This window comes from Monopterus albus, unplaced genomic scaffold, assembly GCF_001952655.1.
Source record: "Monopterus albus unplaced genomic scaffold, M_albus_1.0 scaffold104.1, whole genome shotgun sequence".
In the NCBI taxonomy this organism is placed as follows: Eukaryota; Metazoa; Chordata; class Actinopteri; order Synbranchiformes; family Synbranchidae; genus Monopterus; species Monopterus albus.
This window is the reverse complement of record NW_018127984.1, coordinates 1,287,594-1,305,905: the sequence shown is the minus strand read 5'-3', so window position 1 is coordinate 1,305,905 and position 18,312 is coordinate 1,287,594. Positions and strand designations below refer to the sequence as shown.

At 39.0% G+C, this 18,312-nt stretch overlaps 2 protein-coding genes across 4 annotated transcripts in view; one reads left to right on the top strand and one right to left on the bottom strand.

Annotated features, from left to right (window-relative positions):
• Positions 1–6: 6 nt before the first annotated feature.
• LOC109965828 (palmitoyltransferase ZDHHC3) lies at positions 7–8,475 on the bottom strand. Of its 3 annotated transcripts, none has more exons than XM_020610158.1 (10): positions 8,315–8,475; positions 7,293–7,381; positions 7,073–7,146; positions 6,096–6,208; positions 5,859–5,920; positions 5,557–5,677; positions 5,211–5,283; positions 4,306–4,486; positions 4,084–4,224; positions 7–1,915 (listed from the first exon to the last, which is right to left on the bottom strand). In XM_020610158.1, exons 1-9 carry the CDS (start codon positions 8,437–8,439, stop codon positions 4,133–4,135), a joined length of 930 nt encoding a protein of 309 aa, XP_020465814.1. In that variant the 5' UTR covers positions 8,440–8,475; the 3' UTR covers positions 7–1,915; positions 4,084–4,132. The 3 variants fall into 3 exon arrangements, with proteins under 3 accessions (XP_020465814.1, XP_020465815.1, XP_020465813.1); XM_020610159.1 differs by having other exon boundaries at positions 4,123–4,224; XM_020610157.1 differs by having other exon boundaries at positions 7–4,224.
• Positions 8,476–8,766: 291 nt separating this feature from the next.
• LOC109965836 (serine/threonine-protein kinase 26-like) overlaps positions 8,767–18,312 on the top strand; it is a 23,485-nt gene continuing 13,939 nt past the window's right edge. Inside the window, exon 1 of the mRNA XM_020610180.1 lies at positions 8,767–9,185. Within this exon, the coding sequence (XP_020465836.1) occupies positions 9,165–9,185 (21 nt within the window). The 5' untranslated portion in view covers positions 8,767–9,164. The remainder of the gene's footprint in view (positions 9,186–18,312) is intronic.

Genomic DNA, 18,312 nt, shown 5'->3' with positions numbered 1-18,312 from the left:
TTCTAGTTTAGATAGTGGTTATTGCATCGAGCCATGTCACCGAAAACATGCTTTCACACCACAAGCAAAATCACCAAAAGCCCATTGATTGGTCCATAGATAGACAATAAACTACTGAATGTAGCCTGAAACCTTTGCTAAAGACATTCAAAGCTAGATTTGCAAGCAAATATAATGGGATCCGAGCACCCTGGGGCAACTGATCATAAATTACTGAATGCAGCTTGTAATCTCTGCTAAACACATTCAAAATAAAGTATCTGCTCTTCCTAGCATCGCTGCAAATGATTTTTGTTGCCTGCAAAGTGCAAAAATGGCCCGGCCAATCAAAGCTTTCCAATTCTCTATGATTGATGCTTGAAAGATAATGGGAAGCTTGAAAAGCAGTTGCATCCATCAGCTGGCTTTATGGAGAACTGAGGATTTTAAGAGCTCATGTCGTCGTGATGGATGATTTCTGAATGCAGCATCAGCTGACCAGTTGTTTTATATTTTGGTAAGATGAGAAGAGATATTGCCTAGAATTAAGGGAATAACTTTTTCCGGGTTATATGTCATCTCTTGTTGGTCACAAGGTTTGGATGGAGGCACTGCAATGTAACCACAGTGTAGTTTTGGAGTTCTGATTAAATATTGTAAACACCACCAATGGCAACATCCAAAACATCACCAGGCCATAAATATGTAGTATATGTAAGTATGCCAATGAAGTATGACAACAAACGTTTTGTCTAAACATAATAGAAAAACCCTGTAACGCAGCTGGAGTGTGAACACAGAATTACAAACCCTTTGACAAGGCTGTATGCTCTCGTAACCACCGCAACCATCTCTCACTCTTCACTTGAGGACAAACTACGGTTAAACATGTTTTAAAATAGTAAGTATCAGCAATTCATAAAATATGTAAAATTCCTTTTAAAAAGGTAGATCCTTCCATGTTATCATAGTCACAAAAAAAAGACCTTTTCAAAGTTAACAGGTGATGTGTTCTCATTTTACGAGTAACATCTGAGGACCAGCGTGAACACTATGGATAATTCACATAAACTGTATAAACATTAGAATTACTATATACACACATACTGTACATAAAAACGCACCGACAGGTGAAGCTACCTTTGTGTGTCTCTGACTTTCAAATTAAAAGGAGAGATGTTACCCGTAGTAGTCTTACTGCTTCATAGTTACATGACAACTTGTGCAAAATGACCACAACATACAGAGAATTCCTCCGGTTGTTGCGTTAACAAATGTGTCCTGCAGTATAATTTGTTCTCAGATGCAGAATAATTTAAATGCTGCTGAAGGCTTTTCAAGTACAGCGGTTTCTGATCTGAGCACATAACCACAATACTGTGCAGTTTTGGACTATACCCCAGTACTGTACTTAAGCACAAACTTGAGGTACTTGCACTTTGTCAGCATTTCCATTTTCTGCCATTTTGTATTCTTCTCTACATTTCAGAAAGAAGTACTTTATGTTTTACACTACTTCAGAATGGTTTTGAAAGCAGGACTTTAACTTGAAATCAAGTATTTTTATAGTAGTAATTTTATTTAAGGATTCATGTTGTCTCTTAATTCTAAAATTTTATGTTGGCAAGTAAACAGCTGTATACTCTCATCTTTCATTCCCAGCCTCTGAAGCATGCATAATGTAGGAGAAGTAAAATGTCGCCTATAAGAACAGATTTTTTTTAAATATACTCTATATTCACATTAAGGAAGCAGGAAATCCAAACCCTGGTCAGTACAGAAAGGCAGCTTCAGCCCTCACATAAAAATATTGGTAGAGTTAACTCCACGGAATAGTTAAAAACAATAAATAAGTTAAGAAGTGACTGTTCACTGAGATTTAGCAGAACACTGAGAAGTGTACTCTGACTGCATGTTGGGGTGATTCATTGAGGACCTGATGACAAGAAATATTATTTACATCTCCAGGTTAAAATACAGTTCAAGGTTAGTATGACAGTATACACCACAAAAAGGAATCTCCCTGTGGACTATTTCTATGTCTTATTTGCTTATGAACCACAAAACTTCACAATAAACTCCCAATTTATCCTTTTTGTTCCTATTATTCCAATCTTTATATCACTTTGGGGTCATTTATTTACAGAAAGTAATGGAGGGGGCTTAGCTAGTTCTTTTTATCCTGTTAAATACATATAAGACTTATCTTTTTAAAGATGTGATATTTGACACCAGATAGTGTTATCATCATGGTATAATTGCAATCTTGACCTACAGTGATCAATTTGAGAATGAAATAAATAATAGAAAGTACACTGATCTTCACTGTTTGTTTGTTTTTTACGCTGAATGGGAACAAACCCCTGCAGCCAGTTCAACATCTGGCGGAATGACTGAGACCAGAAGAGAAGAGGCAGCAGATTAATGCCTGTGATTTTGAAGTGAGACATTCAACAATCACATGGGTATAATGTTGGGATGTCTACATACTTTTGGCCAGGTAGTAAATATGACCACAGTGAAAGTACTGGTAATTATCAAATACAGTACCTCATGAAATTAAAGCTTGGCCTGTTTTGCACTGTTAATTCACTAAGCTCCACTAATATGGATGTGAAAATAAATAAAATGCAGCCTCAAAAATTCACTTGGACATTAAATGGGATCACAAAAATACATCAAACAGAATTTGATTCTGTAAAAAATGAAAAATAAATGTCTCTGTCAAAGCAAAACACATTTCAGTAACATACAAATTTTTGGGTGAAGTTAGCTTTCACGGTTCACCACTTAGTTCACTCAGGTGAACATAAGGGTCAAACATACATGAATACTGAAACAGGAAGCCGACCCCAGACCACTAACCCAGACCGCATTAAGCAGCTTTCTGAAATGATACATGCTGTGTAATGTCAGAGGAACTTTGTGAGCCAAAACATCTGTTAGCATAAATACTGGCAAGAAGTCAACTGCTTCAAAAACATCATGATAAAAATGTACTGGGGTTTAACTAACATGAGGGTTGATGGTGATCAAAGTCAGCAATCGTTTGGTTGGTGCTACGTAGCTCTGTATGTAGCCTGTGTTCCCAAGGTACGTTACAGGAGCCTTCCTATGTGAAACTTAAAGTTCCAAGCTAAGCTTTTTGATATGATGAGCAAACCTACTCTTTTTGTCCACAGTGACTGGCTGACACATTGTTTGTGTTGGTGTGTAAACTATTCAGCACTATACAGGAACGGAGGTCGGAAAATAAACTGTAAAGGTTAAAGACCTATCTGCCCCTACAAGGCTTGTAACCTGTAGCAGTTGACTGATTATAAGCAGGTCTGATGGACTTAGGGGTCGTCTGGACTGCCTCTTACTTCTCTGAGCCTTCCAAGCTACTTTTAAAGCTAAAAAAAACCAACACTGAATTACGCTGAGAGCAAAAACTGGAGCCTTAAAGTTAAGACTGATGCCTCATTTTTGCAAGTTACTCCACTTCTAGCTTTAGAGTTTTGGGGTAGCACAGCCCCTGATTCTCACATGTACAAATAAATACTTTGCATATTGTAATATTATTCTCCATCATCTGCATCTTGCAGGTTCCATGGACAGTCTCACGATGGCCTAAATGTTGCTGCACAAGCAAGAAATCTCAATATCTGAACTGCTGAGCATGAAAACGGTCAAAATTTAAGTCTGGTATCAGCAGCCTTAGTGTAGAAGTAGCCATATAAGCCTTTTTAAATCCAGTCAAAGCCACTGTGTCCACACAAGGCTAAAATCGCCACATGTCAAAACAGTCGGACGCTGACAGTAAACTACAGACTGGAACAAAATGGAGAGTGTCAGTGCTTTTTCCTCATGACAAGAAACATATTTTCATGAGTCTGGGGTCTGAGTTTCCTCTGTAAGTCCTGGGGGATAATGTCACACACACTCAGTGGATGATTCAGTCATTCATCTATTTCACACACACACACACACACACACACACAGTCTTCTTTAATCCCCAGTCTCAGACTTTGTCCTCCTTCCCTCTTCACCAATTCAGTGCAAAGATAAGACATCATAGTTAGGCAGAAAACTCATTCTCACACGCAAACACACAGATAAAACCTTGCTTGCCATCCTTTCCTCATTCCCTCTCACTCTTACAGGCCAAAGGTCAGACGTCGTAGTCAGGCAGGGCGGAGTAGGTGATGCCGCTGACAGATGGAGGGCTTGAGTGAAGAGGAAGAAGCCAGCAAAAGATCGAACCTGAATAAAATAAAACAATGATTAAAACAGATGAGGCATGTGACTGTTTTAGTAACAATCCGATGACGAACACAGACCCACCTCTCCCAAAGACCTCCCGCAGCAGAGCGAGCTTTGGCTTGCGGGTATGTGAGAGCTGGTGAGGGAGTCGCAAGGACAAGGAAGCTGAAGAGGATGAAGATGAAGAGCCTCTGTCTTTGATCACTGTCAACCTGTTCCTCATCTGCTCTATCGGAGTCTCATCTGTGATTATGGAGACCAGCTGGGACAGAGACACAATGAGATTTCTGATAAAGTATATTCAGAAAAGCTGCACTTGCTGTATTATGTCATCAGTATATAGTTTGTGCAGATTTTCATAAGTCTCAGATTTGAGGCTGATTTGTTTCTAAAGGCACACACACTTGGTTCATTATACATTAACATGTAAAATATGAGTGTTTACATATCAGAGAGCAGTGGGAACCACTATGAATTTTCCATTGTGTACATTTCTTTCCATAGTTGTGTGGACAAATGTTACATTAATTCCATAGTTGAGTTATGAGAACGTTTTGACTGGTCCTCACAAGTTCAAAAGGCTGTTTGAGGGTTAATGCTCAGTTTTAGGTTTCAGGTTAGAATTAGGTTTAGTATTAGTGTGATGGTTACTGTTAGGGCAAGAGGTAGAGCGTGGATTGGGCTACATATTTCTGTCCAAACCCAACCTGTGCCCGAGAGTGTGGTGTCTGAACCTGACCTGGACCTGACAAGCTTATAGTATATAATGTCCAAACCCAACCTGAGCTCGACACAGTTGAGATTGTATGGTGTTTTTCTCCTTATCAATAAATGAAGCTGACATTTGAGTGCTCCAGCCGTCTAGCCTAAAGTTTGACCTACGTGTCTGGACCTGGCCCGAACCTTCAGGTACTAAGGGGTCCCACTGTGCTCGGTTCAGGTTTCCACACTCTAGTAAGATGCTGGCTGTATATGTGTGTATATACCTGATCATAGAAGATGACCATGACAAACACACCAAACAATACTGACTCCACCAGGAGGATGATGTAGTGAGCACTGTGAAAGAGAAAAAAATAAGTAAAAGTAGAAATAATAGAAACAGAAGATGAATTACTAGCTATCAAAGATAACACTAAACATCATGATAAAAGCTGTTGATACAAAAATACCTCTGTACTATAGATTTTAAACAAGACTGATAAACTAAAACCTCAGCTTCTAAATCTCACTAGCCAAAGTGTAAAAACACTCTTAAGGCTAAAGTGTAATTGCTTGTGAGTGATGAAATGAAACCCTGATCTCCACCCTTCCTCATTGTAGCACACTCACACTATCAGGTGTTTACTGGGCACCTCCTCTCCTTCTTTATCTGCATCACCTTCTCTCTCATTCCTTATCCGCCAAACCCAGGCCGTCACCACCAACACCATGGAGTAGAGGCTGGCCATGCCTGCACACATACATAGAATCACAATAACAATATCAATAGCATTACCTTGAGCTGCAGTTGTGGTAGGAGTAGTAGTGCTGCTTTCATACTGTCCATACAAGACTTTCAAGGAACGTCTACACTAAGGGCTTTTAAAGGCATTACCAACGTAAACATGATGTAGCACTCTGTATCTACTCACCAGTGTAGAAGAGAAACTGGATGAAATACTTCTGGTTTAGCTCCCCAACGCAGTTGTTAATCCTAAAACACACATTAGAAAGTGGATGAGACGACACTGGGGGGAAGAGAGGGTGATGCACTGGAGGTCAAGAAAGAAGAAGGGACAAATGTGAGATGACAAGAACACAAGCGGGGGAAAGAAGAGGGAAAGATTAAAGATAGAAGCTGGTTCAGTGGATGGTTGGCATTTTCTCACCAGGGACAATGATGGTCCATGCGGCGGATGCACCTCTGGCAGACGCGGCAGTGATGCGCTCTGGGTGGTCTGTAGGTTTCACAGCGACTACACACCGTCCAACCCTCACAGCCCTGAAAAGGACAACAGCTCAAAACTAGTCACAATCTGATGGCTATTCAACCACAAATATATAAACATCCAATCTAATCTGTTTTTAAAGGAACATATTTATGTATATTACACAGCATGTCAGAGTTCATCTCGGCTCAAAACGGCTTCAATTGTACATTTACCGCTCAGTGAACAAATTCCATCTTCTGTGCTGGATTATTTAACAAGAGAATATTTGGCAGTTTTGCTTTATAAATGACTAAATCAATTATTAGAATGGTTGAATTCAGAATTTTCTACTGATACACTACACTGCCAAAAAACTACCTATGCATAAATCTTAAAGCTTGAAGAAAAAAAAAAAGGCAACTGCATTTTTACAGTAGCAGTCCAGCTATATTAGCAGCCTTGACAACAGAAGATGTTTTAGTCCCAGTTTGTACAATCAGAGAACTTCCAGTATTTTTTAAACCCATTTGAGTGTAAGAAAAGAGGATGATGATATATATTCATAAACATTCAGAACCACTGAGCCAACACAGACATCTGCCATTTAGCTCACAGGTACATAATAACAAGGGCCAAAATGGTCATAAGTACAGCTGCAAAGGTTTAAATACAGAGTAACCCTTAGATAAACAGTAATAATCAGAGCGATGACACAACCTCCCTCATACTCTTTCTCTATTATTAGATAGAAACTCCAAACGTTTCAAAGTGGAAAAAGTCTATCTGAACCACATCTCACTGTTTGTCTGAAGACAGATTTTTGAACAACTTAAACATTTTTAATGCATCTGGTCAATTAATAACAATAACACTTTGTGGGTTACACTTTTTGAGAAGAGCAACAGAAAACGGTTACTGTTCACTTTGTGACTCACACGCTCACTCATCCGAGACGACTGTGAACGAAGGTCTGAGAAGTCTATGGCTGTGTCAGGAAGAGGCACCATGCCTAGACAAGATCACAAACAAGCACATTAAATGGCAAACACCCCCCCACCTGCCCCTGCCGTTGCCCCACTAATGATTCCCCCCGTCCAGTTTCTTTCTTAACTTATTAACCTGAATAGTAAACACAGAGTTGAACAGTTTACTGACCAGGATCTGAAAAAACAGCTTTGGAGTGGCAGGCCAGCAGCAGCAGCAAAATCAGGTTGAACACTGAGCCATGCAGAGTGCACCACACACTGTCAGAGAGTTAGAAAGGGAGATTTAATACGCAAAACAGCATGTTTATTAATCCACAAAACAAAACTTTTAACCTCCTGACGTGCTTTAATTAGTCTTCTATGATATGTAGGGGTACAACAGATATTTATTATTATTTATTAATCTTTGTATTATTTTCTTAACGAACTTTTAATCTATAAAATGCCAAAGAATAGCGAAACATACCTACTTAACATTAAAAAGTGCAATAGATATTTGAAGGTTAATAAATAGCTTTGAGTCACATAAATGCAAATACCACAGTGTAAAGTGTCAACCTTGGGTTCATGAACTAGTATTGTAGCTATGAAAAGTATCATTCATAAAAATACTAGCAGTAAAATATAAATAAGTATGAAATACGCACATGTCCTGATCAATCTTTGGTGTCAACTTTGCATAATTTGAACATGTATCAGTGATAACTGATACATCAGTGTTTTGGATATACGCCGAATTAAAGGGCGGTAGTCGTTGATTTAGAAAACGTTGTGATCCGTCGTTTAGAAGATGTGATCTTTAGCCGATACTCAAGGCAATATTAAAGAGCAAGATTTCTGAATGAGATCTCAGGCCAATAGAAAATTACTAGGAAACCTGACCACAACGAAACCGAGAGCTGTTTGGTTTGGCGTGTATCAAACACCTCAGCTGGTAAACGAACTAAACATCACGTTCTTTAGTGTCACCTCATTACAAACACTCCCCTAAAATATTTCAATACAAGTTTATCTAAGATAAACATGATTTGTATCGGTTCGGCAAAAACAAACAAACAATAAAACCAAAAGAAAACGTGGGGATGCTGTGAGACCTGTCTACTGTCAAATGAATGAAGACAACGCAAAGATACAGGCGCCATATCGTTTCGTTTTAGCGGTTGAAACAACAAAGGAATACAAAGTACCGACCTGCCCGAGTATGCAGGAATGAGGACATACTGTATGACCACGTAGTCAGCATAAAACACGCTGAAATAAGTTAAAATCAGACAGATAACGCCGCAGGGGTCTCGCCTACAGCGTACAGACGCCATCTTCTACCAGGCTCCTCCCCCTTTCCCTCACTTCCGTGTGACATCACATCGAAACCTGATGCTGCCTTCTATGACCCTTGGAAATAATGTACTGCTAAATCCGCTTGTAGAATTCAGGTATCGTTAAATTATATCTTAAAATTTCCACATCAACGACAGTTACCAGAATAAGTTATATTCAGTTTGTCTTTGTTATTAAATGTTCTATCTGTTGTACAGCAAAAACTGCAGACAGACAGTTTATCATCGGAACTTTACAAGTTGTACCCATTTGTACCTGAAGGCGACGTGATCCTCGAATCGATTGTGTTCATTGATTTCCAAAACACTAGGAGGCAGTAGACGTCTTCATGTGTGACACTGATACTCTGTCGCTCCTCCCTTGAAGTGGGCTGTAACCAGCTCGTCGTCCTCCTCGTTTGCTCAATTTTTTTTTTTTTTTTTGGTTGCTGGAGTCTCTCTCACGACCCGTGCGTCTGTGTGTGAGTGTGTATGTGTGTTTGTAGTTTGACTTCTTTTCTACTGCTGTTCTTCTTTACAAACCGACCGCGGTTTCTCTCGGATATATTATACGTCGAAGCTGTTTCTTACTTTGTTACTTTGTGCGTGAAACTCGAAGTGAGAGCGAAAGAAAACAAGAGCTAAAAAGAAGAAGAAGAAGAAGAAGAAGAAGAAGAAGAAACAAACCTGGAGGAGGAAAAGGGCGTTCATACTTCGAAGTAACCATGGAAGTTCCTGGTATGCAGGTAATTGGAAAGGTGGATGCAATGTGACTTTGAATGGGTTTTGTTGTTTGTTTGTTTTTTGTTAGTCACCGATATAAGCACGCAAGCCACGGTATCAACAGTTGAGTGCAACTACAAGTCGTTTCCTTTACATTTTAAAGTTCTTACCTGGGCTTTATGACACGTACCTGCAGGGCTCCTAGTTCAAAGAGCTGTAATCAGAATGGAGTCTCTGTAATGTTAATTTCGTAGCTCGTTATGTTACTATAAAGTGGTTTTAAAAGGCCCTGTGCTACTTTGTATAGAATTTATAGTGACTTTGCCACAAATTGGGTTTGTAGCTGTCTCATGATGTTTAGGTGTTCCTATATTATTCCTGTAGTGCCTTCTAATGTGACATTGACACTACATACTCACTGTATAGTGACTTTATTGAGTTTGTGTCTCTTAGGATGTCCCTGAATGTTGATATAGTGAGTTATATTGTGTTGTCGGTCATCCAAATTAAATTTACAGTAGCTTTATGCTCTTCATATCACTTTTAAGATCTTTTTAATATTAATTTCCTGGCACAAAATATGTCTTTTATACACCATAGAGAGGGTGTGGAGACTTGTTTATTTCTCTTAGGCTGTTCATGTGATGTTCCTGTATTGACTGGTCCCCTTATATATGTGCTATTTGAATAAACCTGCCTCACCTTAATATTATTATAGTGACTTGACATTAGTTCTATAAATCAAGTTTATAGAGATCTTACGTTGTTTATATTGACCAAGATGCTCTGATAATATTCCAGTAGTGACTTATAATGTGACTGTGATTGTCTAACTTGAATAGCCTATTATTGATCCCATTACCTTCGCCTAACTAACCATGTTTGATTATGCTTGGTTTGTTCACAGCATAACTCAAAAAGTAATGAAAGGATTTAGATGACATTAGATTTTGGTGCTGATCCAGGTCATCACCATTAAGAGAGAGGGCCAATTTCAGTGATTTTGCTTCTAATTCCATACATGATGTCTAGATTGTTTGGACAAAAATTGTGTAACAACATCCACATAAGCTCTACCATACAAAGCATAACTCAAAAAGTAATGAAAGGATTTAGATGACATTAGATTTTGGTGCTGATCCAGGTCATCACCATTAAGAGAGAGGGCCAATTTCAGTGATTTTGCTTCTAATTCCATACATGATGTCTAGATTGTTTGGACAAAAATTGTGTAACAACATCCACATAAGCTCTACCATACAAAACGTAGCTATCACCTGGATTCAAGCAATATTCTGGATATGCTGATCCAGAATGTTCAAATGTATATGGGTCACAGAAAACATACTAATGTGAGACAACAAATAATGTTACATACTTGCAAGAAGACCAAACTGTAGCAGTGTGTCAACACATTTAACATACCTTCAAAAGTCACTGACCTAGATCCTGAAGAAACCCACCATTACCAAAATAGTGTTTCTTGAATAACTTTCAAACTATAATGATATCAGTTTGATTCCAGATTCTAGGGGTAGTATTTCAGGGTCAAGGAACCATATTATAAGGGTCAAACTATCATGGTCATATTGCTTTTAGGTGGAATTGCATTCATGGGAACAGTGTGACAGTGACTGCCTTGGCAGAGGTTTGTGATCTCTGAGTGCTGTCTAGTTATATTTACACTGCTCTACATGTCAGTATAATATTCATGCAGTGACTTTACTACACTGTATTGAATTAACAATGACATTAGGGCACTTAAGCCTAAATAACTCTGCAGTATATGTATAATGACTTTAGTTGTGATGTTGGTACTCCATACTGAGTTTGTAGTGACGATTGCAGTGTATAACAACACTGAGAGCATCTCTGTGCAGTATCACTAAGATCCTAAATTATTAAGAATTGTGACATACTTACAACCATTATATTATTTTTAAAGCAAGTGAAGATGCCTAGTACTCACTGTGTCACACTTATGATAAATCCAGAAAGTCTCTAGGTGTTATTGAAGATTTAAAAATAACTGATCACAGTAAAGACAAGAAAATGCTCTTCAGGGTCTCTCAGGCAGAGCAAGGTAGGACGCTTTATAATGTTTTCACTAAGTTGGGCATACCAGTTAAAGATAAGACAAGTGTTTTGTGTATTCCTCCCACAGGGTGTTTGATCATATATATTATCTAATGCTCCACCTGTTAAGGAGTTCTCTGAACATGTAAGAAACCAGGTTATGAGATTTCATAAAGATGGGACAAGACAACAGAGCATCAGTAGTCCTTTGAACATAAGCTGATATAGTTACGCAGTGATTAGGAGGTGCAGGAACTGACACAGGCCTAGTTCCAGTAACAAAAGGTGCAGTGCATGATGTCCCCGTGGATCCTTGCACTGAAAACAGATACTAAGTGTCTCTGATTTATCGAGGATTTTTTGTGGAAAACCGGTGACTGATCAGGCAGTGTGAAGGACGTGATATGAAGTCAGCCTCGACAGACGGTGTCTAAGAACTGCAAGATTATATTTTGTCAAAGAGCAATAAAAATAATAATAATGATAATAAATGTGTTTGGGTCAGCATGTTTGGTATGGACCTGGTCAGGACTACCTCAGTGACTATAGTGACACATGGAGAAGGGAGTGTGCTGATATGGAGCACCATGAGTACAAAAAGTTAAAGCAAGAGTACATTTATAGATGGTACTAAGAATACAAGGCTGTATACCTGCGTAGTGGGTGAAAAGATGACTCCCAGTCTCAGGAGTTTTCTCAACATGACAGTGATCCCAAACACACTGCAAAAAAATCACAAAAGAGCTTTTAAAGCATGAAAACAGAGGAAACTATACCCTGGCCAAGTCTTTTATAAAGAAATAAAAGAACTGAATCTCATGAATGAAGGGTGAACTGACTTTTGTTGTGGTTGGTTCTTAAATATGGGCCTTTTATTAAAGTTTAATTGGTAAAACAGTTCTGCTTTTCAGATGAATTGATTTCATTCTTCTTGGGTTTTAGATGACTACAAATAAGAGTTTTAAATGGACAGGATTTGATAGTACTTAACATTTTAGTGATCGTAACCAGGGGTGTACTTTGGTTGTATACTTTCACTTATACTGCCACTTTAATCTGACTTTGATACTCTATGCCAAGTGATTTTATACTGTTTGTATGTCTCAAGAAGTCCTTAAAATATCATTTATTATGACCTGTTTGCTATCAAATTTGTACCTGTCAATAAGCCCAAGAACACATTACAAAATAACAAAGAATCAAAGACAGCAAATACAAAATAGCCAAAAATAGAATGATATAATTACAATTAAATTATGATGACTATGCTAATTTAAACATGTAATATAAGCTGTGATTTGAACTGTACAATAAATTCCAGCTGACAGATGCTGAGATGATACTGAAGAACTTGAGTGATGAGAGAGAGAGGATAGGACGATTAGGAGGAGTCTGGAAACACTGTGTAAATGAAAATGGGGCATATTTTTGACTTTTCATTTGGGAGGAGACATGAACAATCTGCTTTTAGGCAGATTGGTGGCGTTGAAGCAGAAGTTCCAATGGGACCCATGGTGAATGTATTTTTTTTTTTTTAAACTGGAGAAGGTCCCCATGACTGAATAGACTAGCAGGGGGCTGGTAGCGGGTTGCAGACCAGTAGATTTCCACTGCTGAGTTTGACAGTCGTGGGATAGCAGTGGTGGAAATGAGGATTGTCCATAACTGTGGCTTGAGAATCCCCATGATGAAACTTCAGATGCCTTACAGTGACAAACAAGACAGCCATCGATGGCGAGGGTGGAGAAGCAAAAAAGGAGCTTGGGTGACCAGGCAGTAGATCAAGGCCGAGGCCAAGTCGAGCTAGCAGCCTGATATTTAATCATATGTGCTGTAATAGGCCTGTACTTACACCGTACTTGGTCCCTCTGTGCCTCTATTATATCCCTATAGTTCTGCTTCTGTGGCCTATTTTGTGTATTTCTTGCTCAACAGTGACTTTTCGTAATATGTTTTACTGGACTTCTCATATTCAGCACCACAAACCTAGTGTAGCATCTCATTTATGTGGTATCTGATAAAATGCATTCTAGGATTAAACTTGTTGTGGTTTAGTGAAGGTAAATCAGTAGATACACTGTGTTTCTGGCGCTTAACAAGGTGTGTAAGATGACTTGTGAGCTGTGCTCCTGTTCGGCCAGCTCTCAGGTGTGTCTACCTGTGGGACTGGCTGCCTAGCTCTGTTCATCCCAGGTGGGCGGGGCAGAAGTAGTGTCACAGGCTGGTTATAATAACACACACCTGACACCCGGCAGGAGCTGCCGCGCACCGAGGCTGACACAAGTATCTGTTGTACATGCCAAGAATCATAGTGACAGGGTGATGATGTGTTGTGTAATGCTGAAACAACTTGATCGCTGACTGACAGAAATATATTGCAGTTTTGTCCAGGGCTACTGATTATCATTTTTATTAGTCATCAGATTAATTTTTCAGATATAATCTTATTTATTTTGAGTTAATTATAAATTTTTTATCATAACTGTTGCTGATTAATGTTCTGTTAAGCAATTCATTGACATTCTAATCACTGACCTTCAGAGAAAAACAAGTCAGGTTGCAACTAAACACAGTGGAAGCCAAATATTTTTAATGATCGTTCCAATTGTTTAGACTGTTTTCTAGCAGCTCCATTAATTTCACATATCAAGATTGATCAAGTCCTATCTGATTCATATCGAGATATGATATGATACATCAGTGTATCACCCCCCCCCCCACAACCTTTACATGTTGTCTATTGATAACACGGTGATTCAGAGCAGCCTACAGCTGATATGACAGAGTTTGATTAGACTTCTGTTTAACTGACTGGCAATGTTTTGGCCGTTTATGGGAAACTATTAAAATGATTCAACCTGGTCAGGTATGTGGCAACACATTTTATTGATGCTCGTCAAATGACTGAAAGATGATTAAGCAAAGCCTTGTGGAGGCTTGTCATTATTGTCTCTGTTTTGAAATGAGAAGAGCAGGGATATTGAATTTCTTTCTTTTATATCTCTTTTTATTTAAATTTTTTACCTTTGCCTTTGTCATTGAGCAAATATAGACTGCAGCTTGCCGAAGGCACACAAACTCAACAAGAGTCTTGTTTAACTTTGGCTTGCCACCAACTTCAGGCCTACCACTAACCATTATTTTCATTTCTGAGACATCTGTAGATTATATTCTTGATCAATCAATTATTTTGTCTATAAAATATTAGAAAATAGTTTAAAATGCCAGTTAGAATTCCCACAACCTTTACATAGTATTCAGATTCCTTGCTTTATTCAACCAACAGTTCAAAACTCAAAAATAATTGACTTACTATCATATATGACAAAAATGATTTTTTTTCTCAGCTTGTCATATGTGTATGTTTGTTTGCCTCTTCTGGCCTTTATGAAAGGGAATTAAACGTGTTTGGGGTTGGGCTGTTGACGGATAAGAATGCCACCTTGGGCACTAGGAATCTGTGCCTCCTTTTTTTTTTTTTTTCTTTTTTTAATTGTGTGGCTGAGGTGTACAAAACAGTAGAATAGAAAGCTCTGCATTTGTTCAGGTTTATTTTAGCTGATACTGGTCCAAATATGCATGAATCAGAGGCTCATTACTGGGACATTACAGATTGGCCAAAAGCTAATTAGGGACAAAGTTTCATTTCAGTGCAGACCTCAAAAACATCTTCAATACAAGCAGAGAAAAAGAGAGTTTAATCCCTACAGGCCTCAGAGTTGATGCTGTCTATCTGACCTTTGACCCTTCTTGATGAAGAAAAAGAGAAAAAAGAGGACTTCCTGTCTCTTTGGTAAACAGTATTTTCTGCAGGGGATCGGTCCCTAATTTAAGCCTAAGTTTCCCACGCTCATTTTGAACCTTCCTGCAGTAAGTCAGCATGATTCCTAGGTACGGCATAGGTTGTCTGAGATGTGTTGGGAGAGCAGGTGTCCACAGAAATGAATCAGGAAGTGTCCTCTTCTTCTGCTCTCTGCAGTTTTACAGCTGCAACCTTTTTTGAGCCGCCGATATGTCCAGCGTGTACCCCGCCTCTTGCCCAGTATCAGCTGGGATTGGCCCCAGCCCCCCCGTGACCCTGTTCAGGATAAGCGGTATAGATAATGGACGGGTGGATGGATCTTTTCACAGCTCCAGTTCTCACAGTCAGTCATCCTGCCATGACATAATCACAGGCTACAACTTCACTCGTGTCTGTGTGTTTATGTGTTTCTGTGTGAGAAATTGTCAGCTGCCTCCAGCCAGCTGCTTGTCTGTTTTGGTTATGGGTGAGTCAGTTTTTATGTGGTATGAATTCAGTCAGACATGTTTACTCTCTGTTTCTGTATTTGGTTTGTTTACATTCACATTTTCTTAATCTGGATGTGTAAACTGAAGTCATATGTAGTAGCTCATGGATAGAATATAACTTTGAGCCCCTTTCAGACATGAAATCTTAATCTTAAAGCCTCTGAACGTGTCAAGCTTACGTCTGAATGAACACTCTGGTCACTTCTGGGTAAAAGTCATGACAGCAGTCTTAACTAGGTCAGACTAACACATTGACACAAGTCCAAACTGCCTGCAGTCACAGTAATGGATAGCAACACACAAGAATACTACAGTCCTGGGAACTATTTTGGTAATTAATGAATTTTTAATATTTTTAAGTAATTTTTCTTGAAGTTATAAGTCAACTTATAGAGGCACAAAGAGGCCAGATCAGAGCTGGAACCTTTTGAGAAGAATACTGAAATGTATTTATAGTGTTACAACACAGTTAGATGTCTCAATAATTGCACTAAGTTGACAAGTCCTCTAATGAATAATGAAAATACAGGCCCCAAAGTAAAAACTCAGTGCAACAAAAGTGAGTACACCTGTGACCACTGACACGCAAGTTAGAAAGCCTGTGAGCACTGAAACAAAACTGAGTTACACCTGTGTGTTTCCAATTGTACGGACATGGTTGCACAATGACCTGTGTACACTGGAACTTTCTCAGGGGTTATCAGTGACAGACAGCTCAGCCAGTGAGATGGATGTTGCATAATGTCAACCACTATAGATTGCATCCTAGAAAAAAAAAACACTTCTTGTTTGGTGTAAACCTGCCAGTACTACTGCAGTAACTACACGGTCCCATAGTCTCAGCAGAATATTCCAGCATGATACTGATCCAAAGCACACTGCCAAACTTACACAAGAATTTCTAAAGAAGGAAAAAGTGAAGACCTGGTCGAGTATGTCGTCTGAACTAAATCAGTGGAACACCTCTGGGGTATTTTAAAAAGAAAAGTTAGAGAAACACAACTTCTCTCAGAAGAATGGTACCATATCTCTCCAGAAATGTGTGCACCACCAGCGTCCTACATGCTGAGAAAGACTGAGTCTCTCATCCAAAATAAATGTTGACATAGGAAGTTTTGAAAAAATTTAATGTTTGTATTTCGGTAATGAAAAGTGTGCTGACTTCTGTAGCATTGAGTCCCTGCTGTCAGTGGTGTGTTGGGCTTTGTTTTTAATATAGTAAATCTAAACTGCTAGTTCTCGTCAACTTAGCAGTATTGCAATTACTGTATGGTGATACGGCCCTAGGTCATAGTAGTGCTCTGTTTTAACTTTAAACTGAACACATCGACTGTATAAAATGTGGATGTTACGACAGCTCCCAGAAGTGACACGGCGGTAACTCTGTCAGGAAGGCCATCCGGTGTAAAACACATGCCAAATGTCAACATGCGAATCGTCACACTGACAGTTCGCTGTGGCAACCCCTAATGGGAAAAAGCCAAAAGTGACATTCATTTGATATAAAAAGAGGTGTATTTCAGTTGATTTGACAGCTTTGATTGGCGGTCCGATGCTGTCGCTCCACGTCTGGTTACTACTGTGTGGAATCTGGTTGCAAAAAAGCAAGATAGCAGATGCTATATTCATGATATTTTGGTCTTATTTTTACATACTGGTGGGAAGTGATGACACCATGTCCATTGTATATGTGTCAGTGACTGAATATAGACGACAAACATTCCCTAAAGAGCGTCCAGTTTGAATAGACATTGAGGATGATTCAAAAAAATCATGTCATGTTTTTGAGGAAATGTTACATGGTGGTGAGATTTTCACATGATGTGCCTTTGTAAAGGTCCGTTTTTCAGAATGCTATGTTTGTACTTCCTTCTCCAGCAGCTGTAACCTTTGACCTCTAATAAACACTCATACACAGACACACAGGCTTTGTCTTTGGACACCACTTCTTAGTGAAAACATGCATCTCCCCCTCTCTCTCCCTCACTTACTCTCTCACACGTACATTTTCCATAGCCTCGTCCAAGTTTTCCTGGGCAGCTGAATGTTTGCATGTCAAATAGACCAGGCACAGTTCATTGACCTCTTAAAGCCAGCTCAGCCTTTCCCTTGGCTCCTTCTGTCAATGGTGCTTTGGCCTGAATCTACCTCTTATCACCAGTGTTTTCCTTAGCATCTTTACGGCTGTAAAACCCGTGTGTGTGTGTGTGTGTGTGTGTGTGTGTGTGTGGTGATAGTTTCAGTTTAGAACTGCTTTGGTGATAATTAATTCTTGTTTCTGCTTTAAATTCACTCTAATATATAATATGTTGTAATGTATTCCATTCAATAAAATCAGTTATTGTCCAGTGAGAGCGATGGCTTGAAGTTGTTCAGAAAATCTGCCATATGGATGGAGACAGATGTTTTGACATAAATCAGGAAAACAGATAACGTGTGAATCTGCTGAACAGTCGTCTAAGTGGAGTAACTGGCAGGTATTAAGGTAAGAATAGTGAAGAAACCTGAATCATGCTGTGGCTGCAGCTTCTCCGATGTGAGATTTTGCTGCTTTCTTTTGGGATAAAGCATTAGCAACCAAATATCTTTATTTTTTGGACAAACTAAACAGGAGATGTAAAGGTGTCGCCTTGGGCTATTCACTATTTTCTGACATTTCATAGGTTAAAGAGTCAATTAATGAGAAAAATCTAATGGCTAATGAAAATAACCATTAGTTGCTGTCCTGTCTATATGAGATATAAATGCAATCTGAGGCTTTAGTTGCAGGGATGGAGCCAAGAG

Coding starts and splice junctions, on each gene's coding strand:
- LOC109965828 (XM_020610157.1), bottom strand. CDS start 8,439: ATGGCGTCTGTACGCTGTAGGCGAGACCCCTGCGGCGTTATCTGTCTG. Junction 5,678..5,858: donor CCAGTTTCTCTTCTACACTG/GTGAGTAGATAC, acceptor GTATGTGTGCAG/GCATGGCCAGCCTCTACTCC. Junction 4,487..5,210: donor TGGTCATCTTCTATGATCAG/GTATATACACAC, acceptor TCTCTGTCCCAG/CTGGTCTCCATAATCACAGA.